Here is an 18,316-nt window from a genome sequence, read left to right as displayed (position 1 = left end):
CCGTTCCACCAAATTTGATGATTTTTGGTATATGGGTGGACCATGGCGTAACTCGGGATTTTATTATATTATCGGGATGGGTTGTGAAGAAGGGTGAAGTGGGAAAGGGGTAACGTGTAAAAATAAACGAAAACAACTGATATTAGTCTCTAATCCATAGTTTTCGAAGTCGCTGCGATGAATTGTGACTTTCCTGATGCCCTTTAAGTTCATCCCCCATCGACATTGGGGTAAGAAGCGTAAGTGGGAAGCGATGACATTATGGAATCTTATCGTTCCCGCCAGGAATCGAACCTGGGTCTCCCAGACCAAATATATATAATGTGTACCACTTATTTTGAAATGTTTTTATAACGTTCAATCTAATATATAGAAAACGCTAAAATTTTGAACGATGCAAATACCAACAGAGATACATACTTTGACATACTCTGCAGTACTTCCAGGTGTATAATGTTGCCAACCGAACATAAGAGTTTTTTTTTTCTTCCTCAAATGGCATTACGTCAGGTTATTATAAATTTCAAATCTACATATTAAACGAAAACATACAATAACAGACTTATTGCTCAGTATTGGAAACTAAGGACGATACAGAATAATAGACGTTCAAATTTTGAAGACCTCTATAACAGTAGAGTGAGATGACCAGTAATAATCAGTGAGATGGTTCAATAACATTGTGTTCGTACATAGGCCGTAATATTCCTGGTTCATCACAGGTCCTTGAATAATGTTGTGGGTTTTCGCAGGGCTCTCTTGTTTCTTCCACTTTCTCATTCCGTCAGTCGTTCCATTTATCATTGTAATTTTTAACATAGAGAGTGAGACCGTCCGACGTGAAATGGGAGATTCCACTTTCTTTCTTTTTACAATTTATAATTTCGTATAAATTTTTCATTATGTCGTACTAAGCGTCGAATACCGGCCTCGCTGGCTTAAAATAAGAAAAATTGGTAATATGTTCTGTCAGTCGGTCACTTTCAAAGATCTTATAAAATAGAGGATCTGCCCTTACAACAAAATCTTGAAGCCATACGTCACAGTTTCTCCATTCCTACTCTGCCCACTCCGCCCAATAGGATCGCAATGTTTTGAGCCAACAATCATGGCGAAAACGAAAATAGCCAATAAGACGATGGCGGAAACGAGAGTAGCCAATGAGACGTGCCGATGCTCCGTTGTTTTTTTTGTTTTTTTTTTTTTTTTTTTTTTTTTGCTTCATCGATTTAATAGGATGAAGATACATATGGGCAGATCCTCTATTTATAACATCCTTGGTCACTTTTTACTATTACTAAAGCGCTCTCTGATAGACGATGTTTTGGATTTAAACGGCATCGAAAGAGTCACTGTTCATTGTTCATCCAAGCTACCCCGGAAAGTACGAATTCGACACTAATATCAGTCATTTTCTATCATATATATATATAAATAAAATATCTTCTTCTCCACTGTCTTACTGTTGCACCGTCAAAGTGAAATGATAAATACCATTCCAGGCCCGGACCTTATCTGTGTTGAAAATTTGACCGAGATCGGTCTCGTGGTTCAAGAGTTACTAACTCACAAACATAGTCACTTTTATTTATTTACATATATATTATACTAACTAGCGGAGGGAAAAAGAGATAAAAATAATGTACCTTTTTTTCTCCAAAAACTCCTGAAGTGAAGAGAAACCTAGTTAATGAATTTTAGACCCTATTCTTAATTCTGTACATACAAAAGTGCAAGATGACATGATTATCCAGTAAAAAGATTTCCATCCTACCGGAACATCGTGTCCGGGGGTTTTCTCGGGGTTCTCCCACATTCTTATTTCCCCAATTCTGCCATAATCGTGGGTCGTAAAACTATCAGATTAAAGATTTTTTTTTTTTATTATCTAATCTACTGGATGGCAGGCAAAACTGCCAGAACCTTTTAGGAAAATTACAGCAAGACACAATGAGTGTTAAGTTTTACTTATTATTATTAACATGCGTCTATTTCTGATGTTAAACATAATTTTTAACTTCATACTTAATCTTGATATGAGATTTGAAGTGAAATAATATAAAAGTGTGCTAACAATTTAACTAAAGACCTGATGGGGCATATGAAAAGTGAATTTAACTGAAAACTTAATGTATACTGTAATACATTAAACTACTAATATCTGCGAGAGGCGAGAATTACGAAATGTCTCGGATCAAGATTAAATTATATTTTAAGAATTTTAAGAACATATATATTGAAGGTCAATAGATTTTATTCACCGTTTTGTACGTCGATATCCTTAATTATTATTGGAATTTTGTTTTCTTCATCGACGTGCTTCAAAACATGTACTGGTACTCGTAATCACATCACATGGCGCCAAAGTACTTACAAGACCTTTACTTCTAAGTTTCAAATGAACTAAACTGTAAGCGTAATAAGAGAGAAAAAATCACTCAATTTATCTGTTACAAATTCACTCAATTGATCTTAAGAAAACAAGCAAAAAACAATATTTTGTTTTCCGCCTTCTGTTGTTCTGGCTAGCCCGCGCACCTTTAGTAAACGTTGTCCCGGTGACAGAGCAACGCATTACGGCGCTCCAATTTTTCACCGTAAACTGCAGGTTATGTCTCATATTTTCTCGGTACTGGCACGGTGGCTCAGTGGTAGAGCGCTTACCTTTGGTGTGTGGGGTCCCTTGTTCAATCTTCGGCCAAGTAGGTTTGTGGTAAACATCATGTCGGTTGGGTTTTCTCGGGGTACTCCCGTTTCCTCCTCTATTCTCATTCCATCATTCTATTGCCTAAATCATCTCTCTTAGCCTAAAAGGCATAATCGTGGGACGTTAAAAAGAAAGATATCGTTTTTAGTCTCAGTACTGAAAAGGGACTCTAAACATCAATAAACAACCAAACAAAAGCATCAGTCTTTTTATAAAATACCGTGTAGTAAATTTGATTGATTGATCCTATTTGCAATATTGGTAAAGACGAAAGCCATGGTGATTGGAACAAAGGGGCCGGTGTCAAATTTAGAAGTAGAAGGGAAGAAAATAAAACAGGTGACTAATTTTTGATACCTGGGTGGTAGTATTAGTAATGATACGAAGTGCAAACGTGAAATCAAAACAAGGCCTTTAGGAGGAAGAAAAGACTATTTTGTGGGACCTTGAACAAAGAGTTGAGAGAAAGACTCATAAAATGCTTCGTGTGGAGTATTGTACTGTATGGGTCAGAAACATAGACATTACGAAAAAATGATGAAAAATACTGGAAGTTTGGGAAATGTGGATTTGGAAAAGAATGGAGAGAATTAGCCGGGTTGAGCTGAAAACGAATGAGAGGCTATTAGAAGTGGTAGGGAGAAAAGGAAAATTTTTGATTATTAACAGGTTGACTGCCAAGGTGATTTGAGGGAACTGCTCCCAGGAGGCCATATGTTTCTTCTTACCTTTGGCTGAATTTTGGATAGTCATGTCACATTTTTGTCGCGATATTTTGCTTCTCCCGAAAATGTACCAATGGGAACCGAGCACCATATGTCATGCTCATGGTCTCACAGTAATTTGTGACAATGAGCATCATATATGGTGCTCATGGCCCCACAGAAAAATAAGGTGAGATGCTCATGGCAGTCAACCTGTTAAGAAGAGGTAGAGAAACTAGTTGGGACATTGGCTAAGAAGGAACTGTATCATGAGGGACATGCTAGAGTTTGGTGGGAGGAAAGAGAGGAAGGGGGCGAAGGAGATCATAAATAATGGATGATATCAAAACAGAAAAATCGTACGTGAAAACGAAGAGGTTAGCAGTGAAGCCTGGAAGCTTCTCAGTTGCGACAAGTGACGTGCCAATAATGGCAGAATACTTATGATGATGATGATGATGATCCTACTTTAACATCTTTAAACTAGTGTTGGAAAATTTCATGAAAAGTTCGCGCGAAAGTTCGGCTCATTTTTTTAAAATTGTCCATTTAAAAATTCCCTGTAAAATTACAGACATTTTGGTATATAACATGGCTATATTAAAAATCAAAGTAAATTTATTTTAGTTTTTTCTCTTTCTAATAGTGCATAATTCTCACATTTTTTCAAAAGACGTTACGGAGCGTTACAATCATGTATTTCAAATTTCAAGCCTATATCATAAAACAGTATGTTTTCGGCAGAAATCTTCAATTTTACATGATGCTGACAACCGAAAACTTAAATTTGACTTGCACAAACAAGTTTATATCATAAACTCACGCATTACCAATACAAAATTAATCATTTTATTTAATATTTTTTTCTTTGTGGAAAGCACTAATTTAGTTACAATAATATGTTTACGTGTTTATCCATATCATGTATAATGTCAATATGTGTCAGTTCATCTTGTATCATTATGGTGCAAATAACTATACTGTATAACACATAGCTAGCTCACAGTCATCACACTATGTTCAGAATAAGTTATTATAAAATGAGTGTCGCTAATTAGTAAATAAAAGCGAAAGTTCGGGAAAAGTTGCTTATGAAAAGTTCGCTCATTTACATCTCTACTTTAAACACAGAGGTGATATAAAACAGGACTTCCCGTTTAAAGTGGAATTTAAACCACTACTCCATTTGTATCTGAGACAGGTACCATTGGGTCTAACGCAGGACCATGCGCTTAGAAAATTACAATGAAAACGCGGAAAGATGCTATAGGATATGAACTCACAAGTGAACAGCCTTATCTCGTATCACTATCAGGAAGTTTTGTGCCTCATTGAGACTGTTTCAGTGTTAGCACTCACTTTTATCGTTGACATCTAAAAGTTGGTGAATTGAACATACATGTTAAAGTTCGTCTCTTCATATATATCTCTTCTGAGGGAAAAGTAAAAAACCTCATTTCTCAAAACTAACAAAATTTTCTTCTTGAAAAATATGTATTGCACATCACTAATTTTAGTTTAGAAGACCCATAAGAAACTTATACATGAACCAACAAGTAAGTGTTAGGATAGAGGAAGAACTGACGGAAGAGAGTGCAATTGGAAGGGGAGTTCGACAAGGATGCTGCCTCTCGCCAACACTATTTAATGTCTATCTAGAAGAGATAGTGAAAAAGAGTTTACAAGATGATGATGGCATTTCGGTAGGAGGTAGAATGATTAGATGCATAAGATTTGCAGACGATATGGCGTTTGTTGTAGAATCTGAAAAGAAAATCAATAAAATGTTAGAAAAAATGAGGAAAGGGCTTTGAAGAATATGGGATGAAAATAAATGTTAGAAAGACAAAAGCCATGGTGATTGGAACGAAGGGGTCTGTGCCAAATATAAAAGTAGGAGGGGAGAAAATAGAACAAGTGAATAGTTTTCGATATCTGGGTAGTATTCTTAGTAATAACATGAAATGCGAACATGAAATAAAAGCAAGGATAGGAATGGCGAAAAAAGCCTTTAGGAGGAAGAAAAGTCTGTTTTGTGGGACCTTGAATAAAGAGTTAAGAAAAAGACTCATAAAATGCTTCGTGTGGAGTGTTGTGCTGTATGGGGCTGAAACGTGGACATTACGTAAAGGTGATGAAAATCGACTGGAAGCCTTCGAAATGTGGGTGTGGAGAAGAATGGAAAGAATTAGTTGGGTCGAGCGGAAAACGAATGAGAGTGTGTTAGAAATGGTGGGTGAGAAAAGAACACTTTTAGATATTATTAGGAAGAGGAAGAGAAACTGGTTGGGGCATTGCCTAAGAAGAGAATGTATCATGAGAGACGTCCTAGAGGGTATGGTGGCGGGAAAGAGAGGGAGGGGGCGAAGGAGATTACAATTAATGGATGATATAAAAACAGAAAGATGATACGCGAAGACGAAGAAGTTAGCGGAGGACCGTGGAGCATGGAAGCTTCTCAGCTGCGGCAAGTGACCTGCCAATAAAGGCAGAATACCTGTGATGATGATGAATTTTAGTTTTTTTGTTCTTCCTGTGAGTAAGAATGGAATGTAATTCCAGATAACTGGTAATCATTTTCTACAAGTGAAACGAATTTGGTTTCTTGGACAGTTCATGAAGTGTCATGCACAGCTCATGTGCTGATCAGTGAAATTTAATGTCTATCCTGTAAGTGAAAATTAGATTGAATCTCTAGGTAACTGTGAGTCACTTTTTGGTTAATTGTAGAAATCTGTGAAGAGTACACAGTTCATATGATATATTTGTAGGGCACTGAAGCCGTCTTATTGAAGTATAAAAATTTGTGATCCAAGGTATGTCTCTTCATGTGTATAAGAATAGAAAGGAATATAGAAAAAAAAAAAAAAAAAAAAGAAAGATAAATTTAAATTATAAACCATATCACATTAACGAATGTGCATTTTGTTACGATTATGTGTAAGTTGTAATTGGGGATATTTTTTTTTCTTAAATTCTTCTTTCTATGTATATTTGAATGTATGTGTTGGCTTCCATTGATGCATTATAATAGTTGTTTTTTTTTTTTCTTTCAGGCTTAAAACAAATGTCTACGCCAAAATCGGAGAGAGTAACGGACGGTGAGTTTGAGAGTTCGTTCAATTGAATTAGAATAGAACATTTGGTACAATGCTTTAAGTAATTTTACATCCCGCGTTTTCCGTAGTGGTAAGTTAAAATAGTAATTCAGAGGGATGTACTTTTTTGTTCACCGTTTCTATTTGAAGTACTAGGAGCTATAACAGGGCCAACAAGAGATTGTCTTTGACGTTTGTTACCCCATGCAGAGGGACAATGCAGCCCCTACTTTGGTACTAGTGTTACCAACCACGGTCACTCTGTCGTATACCATTAATTAAATTGGCACTATAGATGCACCGCAAAAAAAAAGCCTTGACACGTGAGTAATGGCTGGCTCCCCTACAGTCAAAATAATATCTACTATCAGATTATCGAAAAAGAAAACTCCAAGGTCGCAGACTTCTCTGTAACTGTGAGCGGAGGGAACCATTCAGATGTGTTTCGTTTCAGTCAAGGGTCTAAGAAGGTATATATGAGTATTTTAAGACAAATTGATTTCAAATTATGTCAAATATTGTATATTCATGAAAAATACATATTCATAAAAATATATGGGGTCCACATGAGCATTGGGAGGCAGGGCCCTCCTGCCCCGTAGGATCGTCGCCCTTGTCAAACTTTTTTTTTTATTATTATTATTTAACGAATGATAAAACTTAGATGTGGTTTCGTTTCGTCGTGATGAAACACAACACGTGTACGATTAACAATCTTTGAACGCTGTGGATTCGTTCAAGTTGTTTAATTTGCAACAATACAGTTCTAATTGATTGGTTCCTTGGTGAGGGTTCGAAAGATACGACACCTTTAAAATCCCACCACACTGAGACCCCACATTTATGTAAACAATCAAAAAAGAACTTCGGTAAGCCCCCCTCCCCACTGACCTAGGGTTAAGATCAAAATCCGCAGCACACAGAATTTCGTGAAGCATCGTTGGTACTGATTGACATGGAGAGCACCGTTATCTTTAACTTTGTATATACAGGGTAGCCCAAAAGTAGGTATACACCCCTGCATTGATCAAATATAACATTCTAGCTTATGGATTTATTTGCTTCGGCTGTTCCAAGCTTAAAATATAAGTAAAAATGCTTTAAAAACAAATAATTAAGAAACTAAGTCATCTGATGGATAAAAATAAGAAATGATATGAAAAGCAATGAGTTGATCACTACGGGACTGTATACCTACTGTTGGGCCACCCTGTGTATAAAAGAACCACCGAGAGACACTTGATCAGAGGTAATGAATCCTTGTGGTGACGACGTTAAAATGGCTGTCATGTCGAGAGACATAGATCTATTTAAATGATCATATCCATTACCAATCATAATATTGTCATGTTTCAATACACCATTTAAAAGATCTTGAATCAAGCTTAAAAAAAAGTTCAATAACTTTTTTCTATAATACAAACGCTTAAGAAACGGTATGTCGGTGAAAATTTGGAAGCGAGTGGTATACTAAACATTCCTGAAAAATTCTCTCAAGTGATTTTAACTATATTTTTGTGACCTTTGGAGAACGTTTATTTTTAGGGTAGTGAGATCATGTTGAACAGAAATCGGAATGTTTCCAAGTCGAATTTTGCTTCCTTAATGGCCGAAACCCAAGATGGCATCCAAAATGGCTGGTCTGTAAATTTATTTTCAAAAATAGGTAGAAATATTGCCGTGTGATATATCTGTTCCTAAGTTTTCGAGGTCAAGAAATATATTTGTGACTTGCAAACTATAATCCGATCATCTGAAGTGGTTCATACTACTATGAAAGCCAAGATGGTGACCAAATTCGACGAGAAATAAAAGGTTGCATATTAGAGGAAGTTTCCATATTTTCGAGGTCAAGAGTGTCATTGCTGTTGCTTAAATTCTAGTTCTGGCAGCGAAAGTGCTCAAAAACTCAAGATGTCTCCCAAAAAATGATTCAGTTTATGGACAAAAGCTATAATAGCACAGTTTCCTCCTGGGAATATGCTGAATACATCATTGATGGTGCATATCATTCTTTCCTTATAGGGGCTGGTTTACCCCTCAAAATCTTCCCTAAAGTTACAGGCAGGATATTGTAGTGTGTTCATATACCATTTGAAAGATTTTCTCTTGCTTTTTTTTATGTCAGACGAACAGTCTAACCCCATTAACTAACAGCAATAAAATAAATGTGAATGGCTCTAGTACTCCAAAACTAAAGTAGCGCCATCTGTTGCAAAAAATGGGTAATGACTTTTTCATAAAACAAGTAGCGTCAAATCACAATAAATATTTCCTCCATTTTGTCTTTCAAAGACTCAGTACTGTTTAGACAACCTGATACAACATTACAACAAAGACACTGCTTTAGTACTTTGTATACGCTTTGCCTCGTCCATTTCACTATGTTATTATTGTTGTAGGAACATTCAAAGTTGGACGTTTCTGATATTTATAGCCTTTTTTTTTCTTTTTCAAATACACATAAAAGTTGAACCTGGGATTATCACAAATAAATTTGCTAATTAAATAGCTACAATAAAATGCAATGTACCGATACAGAATGACACAAATGTACAGTTGAGAAAGCCAGCAGATAAGGTAACTGTCTTTCGGTTTTCTGCATTGTTAAAAATGTTCAATTGTCTTTGAACAGAAGTCGAAGATTCCGCGAAGAAATTAAATGTCGAGTGAAAGCAGGAATTCATGTTAGTATTCTGTTCCAAATCTTTTGTTGTTGCGAATTCTGTCGAGGATTTGAAGCTTAAAATATATGAAACGATAATAATGTCTGTTGTGCTGAATAGTTGTGAAACATGGTCACTTACTCTGAGGGAAGAATGCAGACTGTGGAAGTGTTTGAAAATAAAATCCTGAGACAAATACTCGGACCCAAGAGGAACGGGAATGGAGAATGGCGGAAATTTCATAATGGAAAAATGCGTAATTTATATCGTTTACCAAATATTGTTAGTGCCATCAAATGTAGGAGGCTCAGGTGGACTGGTCATGTAGACAAACTGGAAGAAAGTAGGGACACTTCCAAAGTTTTAGTTGGAAATCAAATCGGAAAACGACAATTAGGAAGACCTAGGCGCAGATGGGAAGATAATATTAAGATGGTCTCACATACTAGAAATACAAAGTAGAAACTGAATTCAGTTGACGAAGGACAGAAGTCAGTGGAGAGCTTTTGAAGTTCCTGGTTCATAGGCCATAGAATTAGTTATTATTATTTCCATCAAAACTAAGTTCCTTCTGCACCTCTGTATCAAACCACGAAGTAAAGACAGTGTTAGTGCCGCACGACAATACAGGCGCAACAATGAAAATAATTTAAGCCTAGTCTTTTGTTACATCAAAAAAAAAAAATCCCTTTAGGTAACTAACAACATCTAAGTACAACATACTGTACAGTGTGCATATAAGGCAGCCCCACGTAGCATAGCCACTAACATACTAGCATTTGGTGCGAGCGGTCCCGGGTTCGATTTCCGGTGGGGAAACTCGGTCGAAAAGGTGTAATAGCTCTTTAGGTCAGCCAACCTCAATAAGGTTTTCCTCATTCACACCAAGCAAATGCTGGGATGATACGTAACATAATCCCAGGACGCTTCCTTCCTTCCTCCCGAATTACCTGAGTAGTGTGATCGCGGAGGGATGTCATCCCTCATACATGACGGGCTAAACGTAGGCCTGGATGTCGAAAGGCCATCAATTTAATTCCTAATCATGTATATTATAAAGTATCAGTTGGACAGGTAATTAATTACAAGTAATTATGTAAGTCCGTAGATTTAGTTCGTTAGTTCGGAGACACCCAGAATGTATTTCTTACTCGGGCACTCCGGGCAGTGTTGGGAGATTGGCAACCCTTCTTGCACTTTCAAGCTGTCGGTTTCCTCTGCGCCCTTGTTTCCTTGTTGGAGAATAAAAATAGAAGAAGAAAAAAACATGAAGGGAATATAAACGAATACTTACCGCGGAAGATACACATTGTCAATTGCTGCTTGTCAGTCGTGGCGGTGTGGCACTACAAAATGGAGTTTTTTTTTTTTTTTTTTTTTAAAGAAGGAATTGTTGCAAGCTCGTGGTACTGTTTTTGTTATTGCCGCACTACTGGTGCATTCCTTACTTAATCAACATTTACCTGTATCAATTTTTTTACTTTTTTAAAAGGAATTAACAGATTTTCAAGTGTGTAAAGTTGGTATGACCATGTCTGGTTTCAAAGTTGCCAGATTCGGAATTGTTAATATGCATGCTAGATAGGAAAACTTCTAAACTTTTAAATTAGTAACTATAACTAACTCTAGGTAATTTTTACACTAATAGTATTATAAATGTGAATAATGCTAATACTCTTAATATAATAATAAACATTTTTTCTGTGTGTGAATTTCAGGTTTTGGTCCCCATGATCAACCAGAAGGTATGCCATCACCTATCTTGAAATGTCAAGATGACAACCATGGTTACCATTCGGACAATCAGGACTACAGTTCGGACCATTCGTCAGTTGATGGAGTGCCTCCGAGAACACGTAGTTCCCAAAGTTCTGTGATTGGTGATTCCTTGCATTCCAGCCCTGCAGGGAGTCCCTTCGGCTCCCAGACCATAACTACCATTCCTTCAAATGGTAAGGATTCTTTTCTATTCAGTTAGCTTCATCTCAACATGGTTAGGGAAGTGCATGCGGATGGGGCGCTTATTGTGTTAAAGTGTGTTGAGAGCTGTTTTTCCTAAATGTTTTAGAATATCATCATTTGTCCGCAGTTCTACCTCCTGATTCCCGGGATCAACCTGAGTGTTGCAAAAATGTTTCATTATAGTTTTTACAGTATTGAGGACTCACTAAAACGTAACATTACATTTTATTGAAAAACATGGAACTGTAAGGTGAGTGGAAGGTTGCTCTAGCAACCGTCAGAATAACGTGTTTTATATATATATATATATATATATATATATATATATATATATATATATATATATATATTATATATATTATATATATATATATATATATATATATAAAACTTCTATAAAATGTAGGCTCAAATAATGCAATTATTACGTAAACAACTACCAGATTATACCAATAATAACCTAATGGTTGTTACAGCAACCACTTACTTTCATCAAACATTACGATCACACTATTTGTAAATTCAGAATTCTAAGTATATGTGGTAATTCTTTATACATTCATTTTACCAAAAAAAAAAAAAAAAAAAAGGTAATTGCATAACTTACAAATGATGATCAAAAAAATTAACATACCTCGTCTTGCAGGCACGTCCATTTTAGTAGGACTGCTGGTTACTTGTCGACTGTGCTACCACTTGTGGCCGAAAACTTCGGCAAAATCCGTTACGTCCCTACAAGTTTGCTTGAACCACCATCAAGTTCACGATCACTGGAAGTTAAGGCGACACATGAAATCGCAAGAACCCAATGGTTGCATGAGCAACCAAAAATTAGCCTCGGGCCTCAGGAGGATTCCTTCTTTACCTCACTATCCTGTATTCAAATGATGTCATTGGGGGCGCGGTGGCTCAGTGGTAGAGCGTTCACCTCCGGTGCTTGGGGTGCCTGGTTCGATCCCAGCTCGCGCCGTGTGGACTTTGTGGTGGACAAACACCGTGCTCGTGGGTTTTCTCGGAGTTTTCCCGTTTCCTTCCACTTTCTTCATTCCACCATTTAACTCATCTCTCATCATCACCGTCTCCTTTAGCCTAACCGGCATAACCGTGGGACGTAAAACTTAAAGATTTCATTTCATTTATCAATTATGTCATTCATGTGTATGATCCCGAGTTCGATTTCAGATGGGGCTGTGAAGCTGTTAGGGAGTTACATAGATGAAGAGGTAGCGAACTCTGTCTACAAAGCAGCTCCTTCATGGTTATATGGTAAGCATACTTAGATGTGGCGCGGCGTACGCTGGTTCAGTTCCCAGTGAGAGCTTACGTGGTTCGATTCCTACGTTAAGCTGTAGGTCCACGTCTCAGGTAGCCTTGCTGATGAACTCGATGAAAACCAGAGACAACGACGGTAGCAGATGTGCTGACCACATATTCAGCTTAAATTCCAATTCGTGGTCCTTGAATACTTTTTCCTCTAAAACCCCACCAGAGTTGGAAGCGTCACGGATTCCAAACGAAAAGTCGCATCTCCTTGCAGTAACTTACAGATGTTCATAGACTTAAAGTTTTGACATTGACATACACATTTCAATATAGAATGTAGTTTTTCTGATGATTTTAACCTCCTTAATACTCCGATTGGACATCTCAAACAGTTTGAAAAGTCCTAAATCTACAGGAATCCTGTTCTTTAATAAGAGTACATTTCATTGTAACGAACACATCTATTACCATGTACACGATCATAATAAAATGACAGACGTATTTTTCTATAATTGTTTAATGTTTTGAGTAGTCCTTATATGATTGGTTATTGAGCGTATAGAACACACAATAATATAAAAACACTTCGATTTTTTTTTTTTTTATACATATACAGTAAAGCCGCGATTATCTGCGGAATTGGTTGGCAAATAGCGAAAGTCGCGGAGAACCCAAAAAAGACTAAAAATGAGGTGAAAACACCAAACACGAAAAAATATTTCAGCATAAAATTACGTTTCATTGTACAAAAAACGTAATAGAACTTTTAAAATATGTACATACAGTAAACGGAAACCTTTGCTCTACGTCTACATCACTAAAATAAAGAACAGTAAACAGAAAACAATTCTGTATTGTAAACAATAAAAAACAGTAAACAATAATTGAACGCGACTGCACCAGGACTAAAAAATTTTTGGCGGCGCGTACGGATAATTCGGGCTTTACTGTATTTTAAGTGCTTCTCGCATGTACAATGAAGTTCATTAATTCAACACCATATATGAGTGGAGTGGTTAGAGTGTCCCTTTCTACAGCGAGGCTATATGAGACGAAGACTTATAGCTTATTGCGGGATCCGAACTACGTAAGTTCCTGTCGGGATCAAACCCGGATCTCCTACACTAAAGACGCGTACGTTATCCACATAGCTACAAGGGAGCTCCATATATTATTGGTGTTGCTAGCTTCACTATATTATTGCCAAGTGAACTTTGTGGTGGACAAACACTGTGTGCATGGGTTTCCTCGGGGTTCTCCCGTTTCCTCCCACTTTCTTCATTCCACCATTTCATTCATTACTCATCACCGTCTCCTTTGGCCTAGCCGGCATAACCGTGGGACGTAAAACTCAGATTTCATTTCATTTCACTATATTATCAGCTTACTCAATTAAAATCTATACCACCAGTGTTACATTCAGTTCAGTGTATCACAATAAAATATTATCTTTGGTAACAAAATGTTTAGAATTAATTATTTCTATTCATGTACTGGCAATTAGTATATTATTTGTTTATTTAATATATTCATACAACTTGATTTCACTTAGTAACCCATAAATGTTTGTGACATTAATACAGTGCATTCCGTGTTTAGGACCACGGATTTTAGCTTCAGTAAGTGATTGGCCCAAGCGAAATATAGTGTAATATTAATATGTTTATATATATATATAATATGGTGCGGAAAAAGTCTCAGAACGGTTCAATATCTCGCGAAATATACAGATCAGCAAAACAAAAATAACACGTGTTAAATAGTTTTAAAAAAGCTATCCAATGATACCAAACGCAACCCCCTATCCCCACCCCTTTCGGGGGTACGGGGGTAACTTTAAAATTTTAAATTGAAACCCCCATTTTTTATTGCATATTTGGATTCTTCAGAAAAAGTGACAATGATTTGACCCAAAATTGAGAACAGTGCCTTCACGGATGGCACTTGAATCGACACAGAAGAAAAGGGGGCGGCAAAACCTTATGAAAATGTGGCCTGTCTGTATCGTACTCTGTGGCCATACGGTTATCGTACTGGACTGCGGATCAAAGGTCATGAGTTCGATTCCCGCGCACAGTAACATTTTATGTGAATTTTTAATACCCAAATAATGAATTCATACATTTTAACTTCGATAAAAACAATGTATTTGTCCATATTTATTAATTTACAAGAAAATAAAAATGGCGACAAAAATGGTTTATTTTCGTTGTAAATAACCCTATGAACTCTAACCCTAATAACCCTATTACTAAGAACTACTTCATAAAGCTAGTTTGCAAAAAAATTATCGAAATTTGTATTCTATGTAACTTCAAAAAAGTACTAATTGAAGTAAAACGTATGGAATTTATTTTGGGGAAATAAAATAAGAGAAGCTGCCTTGAACAGGGATCGAACTCAGAATCTCTGACTCCGCAATCCAATACGCAAACCGTACTGCTACAGAGCACGGGACTGACAATTAGCATTTTCGTAAGGTTTTGGTACACCGCCATTTTTTTGTGTCGATTCAACCGTCATGTGTGAAGACACTGTTTTCAATTTTAGGTCAAATCACTGTCACTTTTTCTGGAGAATCCAAATGTGTTATAAGAAATAGGAGTTCCCATTTAAAATTTTAAAGTAACCCCCGTACGCCCGAAGGGAGTGGGGATAGAGGGTTGCGTTTGGTATCATTAGATAGCTTTTTCAAAATTATTTTAACCTGTGTTATTTTTGTTTTGCTGATCTTTATACTTCGCGAGATATTGGACCGTTCCGGGACTTTTTCCGCACCTGTATACAGGGTGTAACAAAAATGTACGGCAAAATTTCAGGGGTGGGGATTCCTTATGGGTAGACAAGCAAAAAAGTTTATATGACCGTATGTCGGAAAATGCATCGTTACAGAGTTACGGCCATTGAGCCGCCTGATGGTGTGAAATAGTCACATTGTGATTGCTCCTTAATGTGACTCACTTTAAACCTCTATAACTCAGTCCCTAATTGAATGAGTGAGTTGAAAAAGGTACACATTCCAGAAAATAGATAAGCTAAACGGGGATAGTTATATTCATTTTATATGTACCTACACCGCTTGAGCGGAACAAGGAAGTCATTCATTAATTTTAGGTCCTCTTTACTGAAGTCTCCGGGAAAGTATGAGTGAAAAATCGAACATATTTCTGGAATGTGTTCATTTTTCCACCCAGTGTTTGAAAGTTGAGGTTTTGGAATGTGTTCCTTTTTCAACTCACCCATTCAATTAAGCTAGGAGAATAATTTTGGCAACAATGTGTTCCTTAAGGATGAAGCTTTCCGCCGATATGCATTTTGTGGATGTATCCCTAAGGGGGAAGGAATGCTATCCCCAAAATTCTGATGCAAAAAAAAAGTAATTACCCTCCCCGTCCGCCCTGGTACCCTCCACGTACATAAAATACATATCGGCGGAAATCATCGTCCTTCAAGAATACATAGATACCAAAATTATCTCCCTGGCTTAGTTATTGAGGTTTAAATTGAGTCACATTAAGAAGCGACCAGAATGTGACTGTTTCAAAGCGCCAGGCGGCTCAATGACCGTAACTCTGTAACGATGCATTTCCCGACATAATGGTCATATGACCGTTTTGTCCACCCATAAGGAATCCACCCCTAAAATTTTGCTGTACCTTTTTATTACACCCTGTATATGTATGTATGGTCTTCCAGTATGCGATTAAGTTAACAAGTGGCGAACGCAACATAGTTCACTGTGTTTATTAATTTTTTTATTTGTAGATGGTGTTCCTAAATATCAAGGGAGTGCGTTAAGTAAACCTATGCACCCGAAAAGTAGTGAAGCTCAACTAGTGAAACCGCAAATAAGGCCGCCCACAAGGACTATACATTCTAATGCAGAGGTAAGTTCATAAATTCATTCTGCAGTCTTTATCCCAAAGTAAAGTCGGAGTAGGGAAGTATTTGTCCACGAGCTTTCACGTCGAGAATGGCCTGAAACACGAATATGCGTTGTCTCCATTATTATTCAGTTTTGTTCTAGAATATGCTATAAGGAAAATCAAAGATAGCAACCAGGACCTAGAGCTGAATGATATTCACCAGGTTATGGCATATGCTGATGATGTAATATAGTAGATGATAGGAGAGCAATACAAAGAAATGCGGAGGTCCTATTAAGCGCTTTCGTGTCTGTGGGTTTTCTTGGGGTACTTCCGTTTCCTCCCACTTTCTCATTTCATCAGCTCTTCCATCATCATTCACTTGCCTTAATTATTATCTCCCTTAGCCTAAAGGGCATAATCGTGAGGTGTTAAACTGAAATATTTAATTTTATTTTCCTATTAAACGCTTGCACGATCATGGGTTTTAGAAGTAAATGCAGAGAAAACTAAATATGGAAGTTCGCCGGGATCGTAATACTACAAATTATATGGATCCGTCAAAATATGAGATAATACTTTCGAAAAAGTGGATACTTCAAATATCTAGGATCAACATTAACAGATCAAAACCATATGTTGACTGAAAGCAAGGATTTCTTTATTATCCAGTCCAATATATTTTGTCTTCTCGAATTTGTGTCGAAGAACTTGAAGTTTAAAATACAGAAAATGATAATTATGCCTGTTGTACTGTACAGAAAAAGACCACTAGAAAGTCCTAGATGCAGTTCGGAGAATAGTATTAAGATGGATCTCTCAGGAATAGGAATACAGAGAAGAAACTGGAACCAGCTGGCTGAAGACAGAAGTCAGTGGAGAGCTTTTGTGAATGCGGCATTGAACCTACGGGTTTCATATGCCATGGAGTGAGTTATATTTGGCAGTGCATTTTTGGAATTCCAAACTATGCTACGTATAAGTATGGGAAATCTTATAAAAGAGCTATATTTATCCGTCTGTCTAACAGATATTGGAGTTAATACTGTAAGAGATAGCGAAAAAAATATTTTTCGAAATGGATTCAGCTTCCCAACTATAGATTCCATCCTCACCCTTCTACTAAAACTGGAAGAGGTAGAAATTTAGTACCACTTCCGGTTTCAGTATTGATTTCTAAAGAACAAAAACAGTAAGAAAGGGCGAGAAATGACTTTTTGTTACGGATTCACCATCCCAAGGATAGTTTCATCTTTACCTCTATCCGTCTGTTCAAACTGAAAGTGGTACAAGTGTACGATTTCCAGTTTCAGTACTGAGCACCGTAAATTAAAAACTGTAATTAATAGCGTTGAGCTGTTTTATTTATTATTTATTGGCTGAAATGTCCGTTCTTCGCACAGGGAAAATAATGTTTATGCAACATCTTTGAAAGTGAAGAAATGCGTGAAATATATAATGACAATGCCCCTGTTGATTATCGACCAATAACCCTGATAACAGTAGAGTAGTGTGGGTTGCCTACCTCACATTCACAAAGATGGAGTAATACATTGGTTCTCAACCGGTGTGTGGCGCAGTCCCCTAAGGTGTGTCACGAAATTTTAGAATTTAAAAATCACGAAGAATTTAGTAATAATTAGTTAAAATCGAGACAGACTGTACCAGTCAACACCTCCAACGTAGCAATAATGCTCAGTGTTATATGGAGTTATTATAGAAATTAATTGGTTTTACTATTATAATAGATATTTAAAAAAAATATATCAAACAGGAATGTCGCTATGTCCTTGACGTTCAGTAAAGTGTGTCGCCAGTCAAAAAAGGTTGAGAATCACTGGTTTAATACACATACTTACTACAGGGTGCGGCAGCGTTCATAGTAGGATATTAAAAACACACCATCAGGCAGTAACTGTAATTTATTTATTACCTCTTATGTCAATTAATAGTTAAAGGTATGCCATTTACTAATGTGTAAGTCATTGCCCATTGCGTGGATTACTTTTTGAATATGACTCCTGTCAAATGATGCCCCATCTGCACAACA

General features: G+C 36.8%; 1 protein-coding gene across 1 annotated transcript in view; it reads left to right on the top strand.

Annotated features, from left to right (window-relative positions):
• The window catches only part of LOC145670470 (uncharacterized), a 57,592-nt gene that overhangs the window by 31,527 nt on the left and 7,749 nt on the right, over positions 1 to 18,316 (top strand). The window contains exons 4-6 of the mRNA XM_081739183.1: positions 6,468 to 6,512; positions 10,894 to 11,127; positions 16,166 to 16,287. Of these exons, the coding sequence (XP_081595309.1) occupies positions 6,468 to 6,512; positions 10,894 to 11,127; positions 16,166 to 16,287 (401 nt within the window). The remainder of the gene's footprint in view (positions 1 to 6,467; positions 6,513 to 10,893; positions 11,128 to 16,165; positions 16,288 to 18,316) is intronic.

Source organism: Thermobia domestica, chromosome 14, assembly GCF_964235325.1.
Source record: "Thermobia domestica chromosome 14, izTheDome1.hap1.1, whole genome shotgun sequence".
In the NCBI taxonomy this organism is placed as follows: Eukaryota; Metazoa; Arthropoda; class Insecta; order Zygentoma; family Lepismatidae; genus Thermobia; species Thermobia domestica.
The sequence above is the reverse complement of the archived record's forward strand: the minus strand, read 5'-3'. Positions and strand labels throughout refer to the sequence as shown.